The 14,014-nt window shown below is 43.4% G+C and overlaps 1 protein-coding gene across 4 annotated transcripts in view; it reads left to right on the forward strand.

The window, feature by feature from the left end:
• The window catches only part of LOC141803353 (uncharacterized), a 53,370-nt gene that overhangs the window by 10,399 nt on the left and 28,957 nt on the right, over positions 1-14,014 (forward strand). For all 4 annotated transcript variants that reach the window (XM_074687329.1, XM_074687338.1, XM_074687321.1 and 1 more), the window contains 4 exons: positions 2,898-2,973; positions 3,057-3,118; positions 3,246-3,362; positions 8,362-9,136. In XM_074687329.1, the coding sequence (XP_074543430.1) occupies positions 3,110-3,118; positions 3,246-3,362; positions 8,362-9,136 (901 nt within the window). In that variant the 5' untranslated portion in view covers positions 2,898-2,973; positions 3,057-3,109. The remainder of the gene's footprint in view (positions 1-2,897; positions 2,974-3,056; positions 3,119-3,245; positions 3,363-8,361; positions 9,137-14,014) is intronic.

Below are 14,014 nucleotides of genomic sequence, written 5' to 3' on the forward strand. Positions count from 1 at the left end.
TCTCTGGTGCAGGTCTGAATACAAACCAAGGTCCATCTGAACTAACTACAGGATACATGTGCCTTTTGGGCCTATAAAGCCACCGTAACCTAACCGTCTTTGGTTCATACCTGATCCTCCGTCTTCTGTTTAGCCACGCTGTAGCTAGCATGTTGTGAGTCAGGACACGCAGAGCATAGCGTCTCCTTGCTGCGATCATTGGTCTTCCTGTTCCTAAATTGTAAACGGTGTTGTTAAGCTGCTTTGAAGGAGCTGCTCTTGAAACTGAAAATGATTTAGCAGCTCTAATAAGAGCACAAACACATGTTTACCTCCATTTCCAGGGGGGTATTCCACAAAGCTGGCTAAAGAAGGCTGGGCTATCGCCGGTAAGCGTGGCTTGAATAAGCTGCCACTTCAATCTTAGCTGCAACTCGTTCCACTAACGAAGCTCAGCTGATTTTCAGAGACGCTTATTCAAGCCAGGTTGATCTAAGCTGCGGCTAAGCGCGCGTCCGCGGTAGATAAAAAGCCCCGACGTGTCGATTGTCGAAATGACCAAATCATGTCAAAACCGAGAGCGGAGACGTTTCCCTCAGCGGAGAAAACACTCTTCATGGAGTCGTATGATGACTACAAGGTGAAAATCACATAAAAGGGTGACACGGTGGCAATTAATAAAGCCAGAGACGCTGCTGGTTCAAGAATATCATGCTTTTGTGTCAAATCAACACTGACTGTTTCTGCTGAGTTTGATGACCTTTTTCTTCTCACCCTGAAGCTCCTCACACTGCTGTGGCCCAGAGGAGATTCTTCTTGATTAAATTAAAGCTGTTCATATATATAGGCCTATATACTTCATGGGGTGATGTTTCATCAAACACTGACTAAAACAGCAGAAAAAGACATGTAGATGAGATGTCATTTTTTTTTTTATTAGAGATGATTCAGCTGTCAGATGAGATGTGTCAGTGATACAGTGCCCTATATTTAAATAAGGAGGAAGACACAAAGTTATGTCACCATGTGGAATCACCTTTACATTATCATCATGATCAGAACGGACCGCAGGTAAAGGAGGGTATTTCTATGGAAAGTTGTGGCTGTTGTCACCTTTTATATAATAAGACAATTTGTGCCTTTATCCTGTTATATGTTGACTGTACTTTGAGGGAGACAGAAGAAAGAAAATCAGTTATTTTCAAATAGTTACCACTGGTGGGATCGAACCCACGCCGCAAATAAAACACAGATCACCATGCGTCTGTGCCCTACTCTCTAACCTCTCAGCCACCAACTTTCTTATTATGTGGACAGACAGTCTAATATCTGACATGTCTTGACTCACGGTTATTCCAGTCTAGTATAACTGGGGCGGTCCACCTGTCAAAGGATCACGCAGGTGTCCTAAGGCGAGCTCAGGGAGGACGGAAACCTCCCGTGGAGCTGAAGGGCAAAAGCTCGCTTGATCTTGATTTTCAGTATGAATACGGACCGTGAAAGCGGAGCCTCACGATCCTTCTGACGTTTTGGGTTTTAAGCAGGTGTCAGAAAAGTTACCAAAAGGTCTCAGTTTATGGTTCTGAACAAAAACATCATTCATTACAGGTATAGATTAATTTAATGTGACACCTGCAGTTCACAGGGCGTCTTTTAGAAGCCGGTCTGACCTTCTCTGAGACGCAGCTAAGGTAAGCCTGACGTTTAGCCTGACCGGGACCAGGCTAGTCGCACTGGCTAATTTACCATGGTTACCAAGCCACGCTAGCCCTAAGCCTCGTTTGTGGAACCAAACTCTCGCTAAAGTTAGCGCGGCTAACCCAAATAAGCCAGGCTTTGAGCTAAGCCAGCTTCGTGGAATACCCCCCTGGTCTGTATTCTGTATGCCGCCCTTTGTCAGTGCTGTCCAATGAGAGCACTGATCCTCACACACCTGGATGTGTTTACAGAATATAGTCCACTTGGAAAAAGTACAATCTGAATACGAACCGCACCAAACAAAAAAAAAAAGTCCGCTTTTGGTCCGGACCAAACAAGTGGACCAAAGGACTTTTCTGGTCTGAATACAGCCTAAGTTTCTCTTTGTCCAAACTTTTAGTCCCTGCTTCTAAACTTAGTCTTTCTTTCACCAACCTCTTGGTCCCTTTTACTGAACTCTTAATCTCTTCAACCTGAATCTTTGTCCTTTCTTTTTCTCCTTTTTCTCCAACCTCTTTGTCACTCTTTGTCCAAACTCTCATCTCTTTGTCCTCCCTCTGTCTTCTGTCCAAACTCTTGGTCTTTTTATCCAATCTCTGTCTCTCGTCATCTTTCGTCTCCTCTTCTACCTAACTCTTATCTTCTTCCTTCGTCTCTGGCCTCTGTCCTTTGTCCTTTCATCCAAATTCTTACTTTTTCTGTCCCAACTGCTGGCCCCTTGAGCCGTCTTTCAAACTCTCGTCTCTTTCACTCACCTCTCTGTGTTTTTGCCCAAATGTCTTATTGTCCAAACTCTCGATGGTGTCGTCCTAAACTCTTTCTTTGTAACAACTCTCAGTCTGTCTTTACCAGCTCTTGATCTCTTCGTCCATCTTTTCGGTCTCTTTTTGAAACTCTCAGGCAACGTCCACACGTAGCTGGATATCTGGGAAACCGTATACATTAGTATTTTCTGTTTTGTCGTCCAAACTCTGTCTTCTTCCCAACTCTCAGTCTCTTGGTCCAAACTCGTGGTTCCTCCAGGATTCGCGGAGTTGGACAGTTTGGAAAAGTGTTTCATACAGTAAAAAGTTTGCACCGTTCCAGTAGTGATCAGGTTTTCGAGCTCTAAAGTTTCTGGTTTGACATAACTTGATGTAAAGCAGTGAAAGTGACACTACCCTGAAATAAAACACCTCCTTTGAGTCCTCCTCTGATCTCCTCTGTCCTCTCCCCCTCAGGCGAGGAGGCTGAGAGCGGCAGGCCTGCGTCATGTGAACAGATCCATCCCTTCGCCCTCTCAACTCTCAACCTTCGGTAAGAGAAACCTCCTCTTCCTCTCCTGTTTCCTCCTCCTTTCACCTCCCTCACCGCCCTTGTCGTGTTTTGGTTTCCTGCAGAACTCACTCGAGCTGACGTTGTGACCGTGACCTGACACCCTCCTGCCTCGGGCATGCCTCAGGTAAAGTGGGAACGCCGCTGAAACCGGGAATCTGGTTCACCTGTCACGTCTGAGAGATGCTCACTCTGTGTGTGTGTGTGTGTGTGTGTGTGTGTGTGTGTGTGTGTGTGTGTTTCCTCCCTCTCAGCCGGGTATGAATGGGATGGAGCCTGCGTTTGGCGAGGCCTACGGGGGACACAGGGGGCTGCTGAGTCCCTACCCTCTGGCCATGTCGCCACAAGGGGGCAGGACAGAGTACGACCAGGTGAGACGTCAAAAACCACTCGTCACATTCTTCAAACTGTCTTTTATAGATTTATTTCTTCCAAACATTTAAAATCTACATTTTCTGCCTCGTAGGAGTTCGCGCTAAAGCTCAGGACTCGCTAACATCCTCTAAAACTCTGAGTTTTCCTCCCAACCGTAGAAAATCAACGAAGGTCTCATAAATTTTAATTTTAACCTTCTCATCAGATAAGAGGACAGCGTCCTTGGTTTCTAATAGTGTCCCTTTTCACCATAAAACCTCCAGAAGCTTCTCAAAAGACGACATACTTAGTATTCAGACGCTGTATTTCCTCATTACCTCGCACTGTCAGTTTTGACCCTCTGACCCAAAAATACGTTGCAGAAGAGAAAAAGTTGGGTGTTGTAGGACGCTGCAAGTTATTAGGATGGTTTGATTGTCCAATCAGAGACACAGCTCAGCTCATGTGACTGGCTTCATATTACGGCAACAGACGGATGATGTCACGGAGATTACGCTCATGTTTTAAACAGTCTGTGATTTATACAGAAACCCTGCGGGTCTAAAAACACTGTAGTGAGCATGCCAGGCCTGTAGGTGGTGCTACAACTGTCTTGTCCAGAAGCATCTTTTGGTAGCCTCCACCAAAGTAGACATGTTTCTTATCTGGTCAGTTAAAGTGACTTATATCGAGTATAACGAGACAGTTTGTCCTTGAAATAAGACAAAAACACTTGATAAGATTCCAGCAAGAGGATGAAATGTAACAATTAAACTGTCATGGTGTCAAAACTGTTTGAGAAGGAAGCACCCCACTCAAAGTCCTCAGTCAACAGTTTTAAAGCTCAAACACAGCTCCATCTCTGCCGTCTTCGTCGTGGTGCTTCTAGAAAAATCCTCATCATACCTGTTTCCCCTCCACTGTCAGAGTTTCATCCCTTTCTGTCCCTCTTAGTGTGTGGTCACACTAGAGCTGCAGCGATTAGTCGACATAATCGACTAGTCGATGAAAAAAAATAATCAACGCAAATTTTAATAGTCGACGCGTCGTATTATTGTTTTAATTGTTGTTGTCACATGGTGAAATCAAATACCAGGGGGTAATACTCATCTGTAACTTCAGTTCACAGCATGAGGTGCTGTGTTATTGGATACTTTTATGGGAAAAGATCACTAAGTTCATACGTGAGGAATATTGATGAGGAAAAATCTCCACTCCCAGAGAGCGCTGTGCGCTGACGGAGGCTCTGCATCCCCGGCTTGGACAGCCTGATAGCTCCTGGAGTTTAGCGTCTGATGACGTGTTTTAGAGAGTCTTCTTCACTCTCTGCTACAGACAGTTTTTCAGGATCTGAGTCACAAACTAGAGTCAAAACTCCCCTAACTTTAGAAAAGAGAGGACACTTATCTGAAGGGGCTCTCACTCTCTAGCTCACACTGCAGCGGTAACACTCAGCGAGGAGGAGGAGGGGCGGAGTGAGCATGAGCGAAGTGGAAATAGCGCATGTAGAGAAACGAAACTTAACGTGTTGTCATGGAGAGCTGGGAGAGAGTCAGGCGGGATCATACAGAGAGCAAAGCCCCAATAAACAGATAAACATTAGAAAACAAACACAAAGTCACTAATAAGCGTCTGTCCAACACTGAACAACAACTTCATTTCCCTGTTACCTGCTTCATTCATTTTCAGATTTAGCCTATTTATTTTTTTATACAGCCTAGTACTTATATTTTTTATGTCATCATGAATGAAATAAAGAAAAACAAACAAACAAACATGACACAGGGCTGACCAATCAGAGGAGAGAACCTAACTCTGAGTAAATTCAGTGAAAATGAAACACACAGGTTGAATTATAAAGGTCTGCACATTTTAAAGGACAAATTAGGTTGAAACACAAAATAATAGTGATTAATCATCTAATCGAAAAAATAATTGAGAGATTAGTCGACACTGAAGATAATCGTTAGTTGCAGCCCTAGTTCACACCAAAAGAGGCAAAAGCGGCAAGCACGCCTGAGAAAGTGGAGAGCGGACAAAGCGGCTAAATATTTCAGCCGCTTTGTCCGCTCGTCACGTGACTGACGTCAGAGTAAAATCACGCTTGTCATTTAAAGGAGCCACACAGCGACTTCTTCACAGGGGCTGCTGTTTGCTGTTGTTCAACTTCAGTTTAAAGCATGAACATAATAAAATCACCATCTGATCAGTCACGAGAGGATTGACAGGCAGGAAGCAGTTTACAAAGGAGATAATATTAATTTATCCACCACATCAAACTTTTACAGTTTTAAAATATACTAAAATTCTGTGGTGTGTGTGTGTGTGTGTGTGTGTGTGTGTGTGTGATCTATAATCCTAAAGAAAAATACCCAGGAGCCGGACTCAGTGTTAATCTTTTAATCAATAAATCAAACCCCTGAGCAGCCCGAGCGTATTCCCCGTTCCAAAAAAAATCACAACCAAAATAAAACAATAATCTCAACGTTCATTAAACCAAAATCATGAAAAAGTTCCAACTAACGAAAAAATACAAGCTGACCTTCTTCACACTATTTAAACGCTCCTTTAATCCTGTTTTTTCCGATTCTCTTAAGTCCGTAACACAAAACGACGTTGATCCACAAGAAACGAAAGATAAATCCTCAAGGAAGAAAAAAGGTCGCCCAAAACAGACAAGTGAAAACCAGGTTCCCGGCATCCGTTCAGATCCTGGCTCACAGTCTGGTACGAAGCCATCCACAGAAGGATCCAGAAGGATCCAGCAGAGACTGTTTGGTAATAAAAGTAACCTGCACCCCCGGTGTAAACCTTGTTGCTAAACAAAGTTAGTCTGGAGCCCTGGTGTCATCTCATTCAGATGAAGCTTGAAATGCTAGCATGCTAGGCTAGGCTACATCTCTGCCACAGACTACACTTCACTTCTCTATTTTCTGCTGTTACTGCACATTTTTTTGAACACACCAGAACAATCTATCACCTCCACGACACAAATTTTTTGTTGTTGTTGTTGTTGGTAGCTAAAAAAGAACAGGATGAGCCTGAACACAGTTTATGAGCTTTTCTGAATCCAAGACGGAACTAGGAACCAAAGTTACATGTGTTGTTCTTTAGGGCCTGCTCGGTCGAAGGACATCTCTACTCTGATTGGTTGCCACAGTTTGCCGCTGAACTGCGTCGTAGCTAATTAACACAAAGTTGACGGAGGCTCAACTTCTCATCTGGTGCCGCTTTAGCTGCTTTAGCTGCTTTAGCCGCTCAGGACAACGGGCTCTTATTGAAAATGAATGAACTTCCGGCGTGCTTGCCTCTTTTGCCTCTTTTGCCTCTTTTGATGTGAACACACAGTTAGTGCTGTAACAGTTGATACCATATTCCTCTGCTGAGTCACATGACCAGCTGCACGGAACTCCTAATCAGTGTGTGACATCATCACGGAACTGCTGCAGCAGTGCGAGGATTCAAATTCACAAAAGTTTACAAACAACTCATCATATAGGCCAGAATAATGACCTAATCTGTGTCAAAATTACATATTTTTGTAGGATTTTTTTTCAGGAATCCATTCATGCCATTTTTAAAGCTGTGTGAGTTTTACCTTTTTGTCTTAAGGCCCAAATGCGTCAGCCTGTGCGAGGTGGAGGCTCCAGACCTATGTATTTTAATAGAGGGAGCTGAGAGGGCCTCTGTGGGGTTCATCGACTTTGAGGGCTCGCCTTTCGAAAACTGGGTCCAAAATGTCAAAGTCTCGCACAACTTTTGTAGAGCAGAGTCTAGTCTGTCATGTGAGCGGATTTCAAGCCGTTACCATTCATGGTTTCGTCGGAGATCATTTTTGCAGAAAGGGTAAAAATGCAGCAACATCTTATTTCAAAAGGCAAATTGCCGGCTTCCTGTAGGAGATAGGTCAGGGGTGTCAGTATATGATTTTTGCGTCTCAATGAGACGAACATTTTGACGTTGGTTTGATGTGTGTACGACTTTCCTACTGGCTGCTAGGGTCATTTTAGTGTGCCTAGGTGGCAGTAGAGATCACATTATGGTCTTTGGGACCCTGACAAGCACAGGCTGATACCCTCCATGCTAACCCTGCTAACATGCTATCTTCATGGCTTGCCCGTCTTCTTCTATGGGGTCATTTTTTCTCAATCCCTTATTGCCTGTGTTAATTAACGGTTTTAAAAGTAGATTGTTTTTATGTGTTTCTTCATTCTTACAGATGTTGAATTGAGAATAAGTTGTAAATTTGAGAATAGCACACAGTAGTTATAACTAAGTTATATTAAATCAATAGACATGAGAAGTTCATCCCCTGACTGATATGTTGTGTTATAGAGGATCTGATACCATCTTTGGTTTGTGTAGAATGTTTCATTAGGTGATAATCAATACAAAGGTCATTTTGCAAATTTGCGACAACAGGCATCAAGGGGTTAAAGGGGTTAAAGGGGAATGTTTGAACAGGACTAAAAGTTCCTGAACCCTCTGGTCACGTCTGTAGCTACAAAGACGTCTGCCAGCTGTGACATCCCTGAGTTCCACCATGCCAATACATTATTATTATAATTACTCAACTTGTGATGTCACAAGTTGAACGGACTCTGAATAAGCGTCACACTGAGTGTTTCTCGCACATTTTATGGCCAGAAGATACTCAGAATCCCAAAATGTATGATCAACAAAACAGAGAAGTTGGTTTTGAGTAGAGGTGGATGAGTTTGGCGAACCCTCCGCTCTGAGGCGAGCTCACCTGTAAGCTCTCAGGTGACTCTGCTTCGGCTTGTCTGCCTCCCTGAGATGATTTATGAGAGCGTTGAGTTGTTGGTGTTTACGTTGCAGGATGTAGTTCCTGCAGAGCGACCCGCCTGAGTCTGCAGATCAGGATGATGAGAGCCGTGTTAGCTGATCTCACAGAGGTCACATGACGTGTTCCCGCTGACCTCCCTGGCTAATGCTGACAGTGCATGCAGATGCTGCCCTGATGATAAACTAAACAGGATATCTGTTCCCTCACAGAGCGTGCTCCTCATGCTGGGCTCCCCGGCATCACCACGGAAACGGCCCTTTGAGTTGCTAAGCGACCTGGTGGACGACGGCGGCTTCGGTGAGGACCTGCACCCGGAGCGATGGGACGTCTCGGCGCTGGATGAGATGGCTCGCTACACCAAGCTGGGCCTCGGGGTGGGAGGGGAGCTGCTGGCGTGCTCAGAGGAGGCCGTCCTGATGGGCCGCTGGGGGAGGAGCGGGGAGGAGCTGCAGCTGCAGGAGGAGGAGGAGGAGAGGAGGAGGAGGGACAGACACACGGGACCTGTCATCCAGGAAGTCCAGGCTGCACGGAGCGGGGAGGAGGGGCGTGTCTCCGTCTCCACGACGACACAGAGGGAGTTATATGTTTCAGGGAGAGGAGCACGGGAGGAGGAGCGCACGGTGGAGGTGTACCAGGTGGAGCAGCAGCAGCAGGAAGAGGAAGAGGAGGAAGAGGAGGAGGAAGAGGCATCAGCAGCAGGTTTGTCTCTGGAGCACTGCAGCGAGGAGCACAACTACTCCCTCAGCAAGGGGGAGGAGCTGGGAGGAGGCGTGGGACACACCTCCAAGACTGAGGAGGAGCAGGCGGGGGAGACGCAGCAGGAGGCGCAGGCTCGAGAGGAGAGCCAGGCTAAGACTGAGCTGGAGGAGGAGGAGCAGGAGGAAGAGGAGGAGGATGATGAAGAAGAGGAGGAGGAGGAAGAGGAAGGAGGGGAGGAGACGACGGTGGAGGCGGAGCTTTCCAGCTCCTCGGAGACTGAATGTGGTGAGTTCCACTACAGAGCATGTGTGTGTTTGTGTGTGTGTGTGTGTGTGTGTGTGTGTGTGTGTGTGTGTGTGTGTGCCTGAGATGAGCTGTTAGCATCACAGCGTGGAGCTTGACCAGAGCACGAGCTCCTCGCTGCGTCAGCGTGACTTGCAGATCGGTTTCAGGGTGGAGGAAGCAGCTCCATCACTCTCAGACGGAGTCCGCTGTGGGGCTGCAGGTCGAGGAAGAGTCGACTTATTTAGGAGCGGAGGAGTTTCTCTGCGTAGCTTGGGGTGATCTGGACGTCAGATTGTCTACTTACTCATTTTTATCGCTCCAACATGTTTTTCAGAGGCTGATGAAGTGTTTGTGAGGAGGACTGTGCAGCCCTGAGGAAGATGTTTATTTCTTGGGCAGGAGCCAAAGCTTCAGAAACGCCTCCAGCCAGTCGATTATTGTTTTTTATTAGCTCATCAGTAAAAAGTTTGGACGTGTATTTATCTCGTAGAAATAGGAGTAAAAGGATGAATCCACTCTTACATGCAGGGCCAGTTAAAGACACTGACTGTATATAGAGTGGACAGCGTGGCTCTGTCATTTACCATTGTACGGTTTTGCAGCCAAAATTCCCCCGTCACAGGCACCGCCAGAGTCTGCGCAGTAGAGACTGTGAGGGATTCTGGGAAAATCTGAGTGGAGGTGGGTGAAAAAATAATTTATATCATTTTTAGTGCTGTCAGGCGATTAAAAAAATTAATCTAATTAATTACAGGATTTGTAATTAATTAATCTAATTAATCGCATTTTAATCTCATATCTGCTTAAGGTCCCAAAATAAAGAATTTGAATTCCAGGACATTAAAATTACATTAAAAGACATTAAAAAACATTTAAAAAATAAGGTGCGAGTATATACAACACATTTTTAGGTACCCTGAGGCACACTTAAAAAAAGTTTTATGGTTCTGTCTTTACAAAATCTACACAGTCCTGCACCTAAGATAAGCTGATTTGATTTTTAGGATGGTTTTTGCTTCTGTCACATTTTGACTCGATGTGGACTCAATTTTCACTGCAATATGAACTTCTATACTTCTATGAGGTCAGGAGAACCAGGGCTAAAGGCTAAAAACTGTGAGGAACTATGTACAAAACACTTTATTCAAGTCTTGGATCAAAGAAAAGTGAAGTATTCTCAGTTTAACATGCTCTGAACACACAAACTGTTGCTGATTGGTGCAGAGCAGCCCCAAGCTGAGACATGACACCAGGAAGATGGAAGCAAATTTTCCAAGAATTCTTTAGATTTAAATACGGGACAAATATCGATCATTCAGGGCTTGTTTGATGCAGTAAAGAGTGTAGAATTATCTGTTTTTTACAGAATTGAGCAAACGGTTGATTTTCTGCAGATTTTCAAAAACGACGTGTGAATAAACGAGATGTGGACGGCAGTCCCCCAAAAATCCCCCCCCGGTTTAAAGCATGTTCCTGATGTCAGTTGTGTTACATTCAGGGACCGTCGGAAATTTGAAAATCTGCGAGAACACCGTTTTCCAAGTAGGACAAACGGTTTGTAAATGAAAATAAGTGTGTCTTTGAACGCCCCGCGGGTTTGGGATCCAGATTAATCTGTGTTATTTTTTATAACGCGTTAATTTGTGGTCTTCATCTAAACCAAACATTTCCCACTGTAAAACTAACACCAAATAGTCCTCAAACAACAAACAAAAAAAAAACAACCGTGCCCCTTGTCTTAATGTCCCACTTCCTGAAGTTCCCAAAAAGGAAAAAACACACAAAAATAATCCACAAAAGAGACGCCGAGCGCTTTCCCCTGGTTCCGATCCTATGTTGGCCAAAAAATCCAACAGTTCTCGAAACAAAGGTCTTCAAAAGATAAAATCCTTTAGTTAATCCATGAGTTTCTTTGTGTACTCTTCACTTTTCCTCACAGAATTTTTTTTTTTTTTTTTTTTTTTTAAAAACGCCAGGTACATTTAGAAAGAACAACTTTTCTTCGACTCCCCTCCTCAGCTAGGTCACTTCTTTAAATAACTTTCCACTGATCAAAACTTTATCCTTTGCCCCAAACTGGTCCTCCTGTGTAGCTGCTGCTGAGGGGCTGTAGGGTGCGTGCATGGATTGACGAGTCGTTGAGTCTTTGTCATCATGTCTGACTTTTTATTTTGTTTGTATTTAGTTTCCCTCCGTAAAATAAAAAATAAAATAAAAGTTTGTTGATGAATACTTTTCGTCATAGTCTTCGTCAACGAAATTAACACTGGTGCTCTCCAAAACAAATGCATGCCTTAGACCAGGGGTGGGCGAACTTTTTGATTCGTGGGCCACAATGGGTTCTAACATTTGACAAAGGGTATCAGGGTATCATTCGTTCATTCCATATCCGTTTTAGAATCCAAAATTGGAAAACAGATAACGACTTGTTATTCAGTTTTTCCTTTTCAAATCAAAAATCAGAAAACAAATAACAGTCTATTTTTCGCCGTTTTGATTTTGTTTCGAAATTAAAATTAGAATATAAGAAAATGGAATTATAATGATATTTTTAATCTGTGTATGGTTTGTTCGTTCGTCATTCTGTTTCAAAACAAAATTTAAAAAAATGAAAAAACTGACTTGTTTTTTTTTGTTTTTCTGTTTTAAAACCAAAACAGAAAAACGGAATCACAGAAAAACAGAAAAATGCGTTTTTTCGGTCCTGGTTTTAAAAATGAAAAAAACAAAAAATAATGTGTCAAAACTGTTTTTGTGATATTTTGATATTAAATGTGAGCATCTGTATATAAAAATTAGACAAATATCTCACATTGAAGGTCTATACAGACATGCTCCTGAGCTTTTTTTTTTAATAAGTAACAGATCACTGACGATCCACTCCATCTTATCCTCATCTTATCTTTCAATGAGTTTTGTTTTGTCCACTTTCCTTTTCTTAGGTCGGTTCATCTTTACAGAAGGGCTGATGGGTCAGAGGGTAAAGTGCAAACGTGGAGTAATAGGCCTACGCTTCACCTCAACAAAACAAATGTCTCTACAGTGCGCCATCTAGTGGGAAAAAATCAGAATTGAAGGGAAAATAAAACATTAACAAGGTTTATTCATTTGATTTTTCAAGTTCGGCGGGCCGGATTAAAACGTTTAACGGGCCGCATGTGGCCCCCAGGCCGTAGTTTGCCCATGCCTGCCTTAGACGTTTGACTCATCATCGTCTTTGAGTCCAGCAGCTAAACGGAAACTCAAAAATCAATCGCTGCGTCCCCTTTCATTTGATGTCTTCCTTGGTGGTTAATGAACAGGAGTAAAGTGAGTCTTTGTTTCCTCTGCGTTCACTGGGACATGACAGCAGCATCGTTTTGGCCCCGGGCGTCACGTGAAGAGCTGAAATGTCAGCGGTGACCTCACGTCCAGGTGAAACACACTCAGGTGTATCAAGCAGCTGCTCTGTAGGCTGACTTCACATCAGATAAGCGCCATTCCCAGGCTGGCTCTGCCTCAGATAAACAAATCTCAGGCCTCTTGTTGCAAGGTAATGGAGAGGTCGCCGGCTGGTGCTCAGAGTCGTATTTCAGCGGTCGCCAGACATCAGCGTGCCCTCGCTCAGAGAGTGTGTACCTCCTCTTGGCCTGCTGAGTGTTTGTCTCAAAGAATCGAATAAAGAGCTGAAGATGGAGGTGAAGGAAAGCAGAGAGGGACATTTTCTGGTTACTTCTTCACTTTCCTACGTTCTGTGCAGGAACCCCGGGAAATTTGCAGAAGCATCTCGTCTCTGCTCCCCGTGTTGTTTTATTTATGACGCCATTATTCACGGCTTCTGCATGCCTGAGGCTAATCCGCGCTGACGTGTGTGTCTGCCGTGTAGGTGTGTGTGTGTACACGCGTGCAGTTTGAGATGATGCCGGCTTTGTGGTGCAGGACGTGCAGGTTGTGTTTGTGGATTAAGGCCCACAGTGGGTTTGGTATCAGCAAACACTCAGACCTGTCAGTTATGATTAGCGCATTAGCACGCGGAGGATTCCTCTTGTATCAGGAACATGAACGTACGCCTGTCAGTGTCGTTGTTTCCAAGACGCTGCTGTGTGTGTGAGCAGTCATAAAACAGGCAGCAGTATCGATTCCCTGTTTGGGTTTTTGCCATGCCTGCTCTTTGTTGTGAGCTCAAACCTGGAGCGATTCTGACGTTACATCAGCACCACGTCAGATTTAATATCTGTGCTCCTGTCCCCACCAGGAAACGCATCCTGTCAGGTCTTTGAGTCTGTTTTCCTGCAGAAATACACGTGAAACATCAGCTTCACAGCTTCAGAGCGTAGAAATCATCTTTTTAGAACAGTTAATAGGTGAAATTATAATGTGCACAACATGAAATGGAAATTAAACCATCTTAATTAAAATGATAAAACAAAAAAAGCCTTGAGGCCTAATTCCTTAAACTCCACAAACTGAGGTTAAAGATCAAACTATGGAAGCCCAGAGGGGCAACCATGGCTTTAAATTTTAATTTGAGCATGTATGAAATTAAAAAAATACAGTTTTGATTAATATAATATTTTTTAATTTTACCTGACTCTACTCCCATTCAATTAAATTATAATCTAATCTTATCTCCATTTTTTAACTTTTTTAATTTTATTATAATTTTTATATTTAATAGAAAAAAGTAATTTTACATGGCTTTACTGAATCTCATTTATTTCTTTAAAATTGTAACTGCATTGCAGCTGTATTTAAATCCTACATAACTGAATTTAATGAAGTATACTTACTAACGTTACTCAATGTTCCTTTACAATTTAACATTTTTAAATGACAGGGTATTTTAATTTAATAAAACTGACTCAATGTAACTTATTTTTTATTTATTCAAATTTTTCT

The sequence above is a fragment of the Halichoeres trimaculatus genome, unplaced genomic scaffold (assembly GCF_033239565.1).
Source record: "Halichoeres trimaculatus isolate MK-OKI-2021-1 unplaced genomic scaffold, fHalTri1.1 fHalTri1_scaffold_2, whole genome shotgun sequence".
In the NCBI taxonomy this organism is placed as follows: Eukaryota; Metazoa; Chordata; class Actinopteri; order Labriformes; family Labridae; genus Halichoeres; species Halichoeres trimaculatus.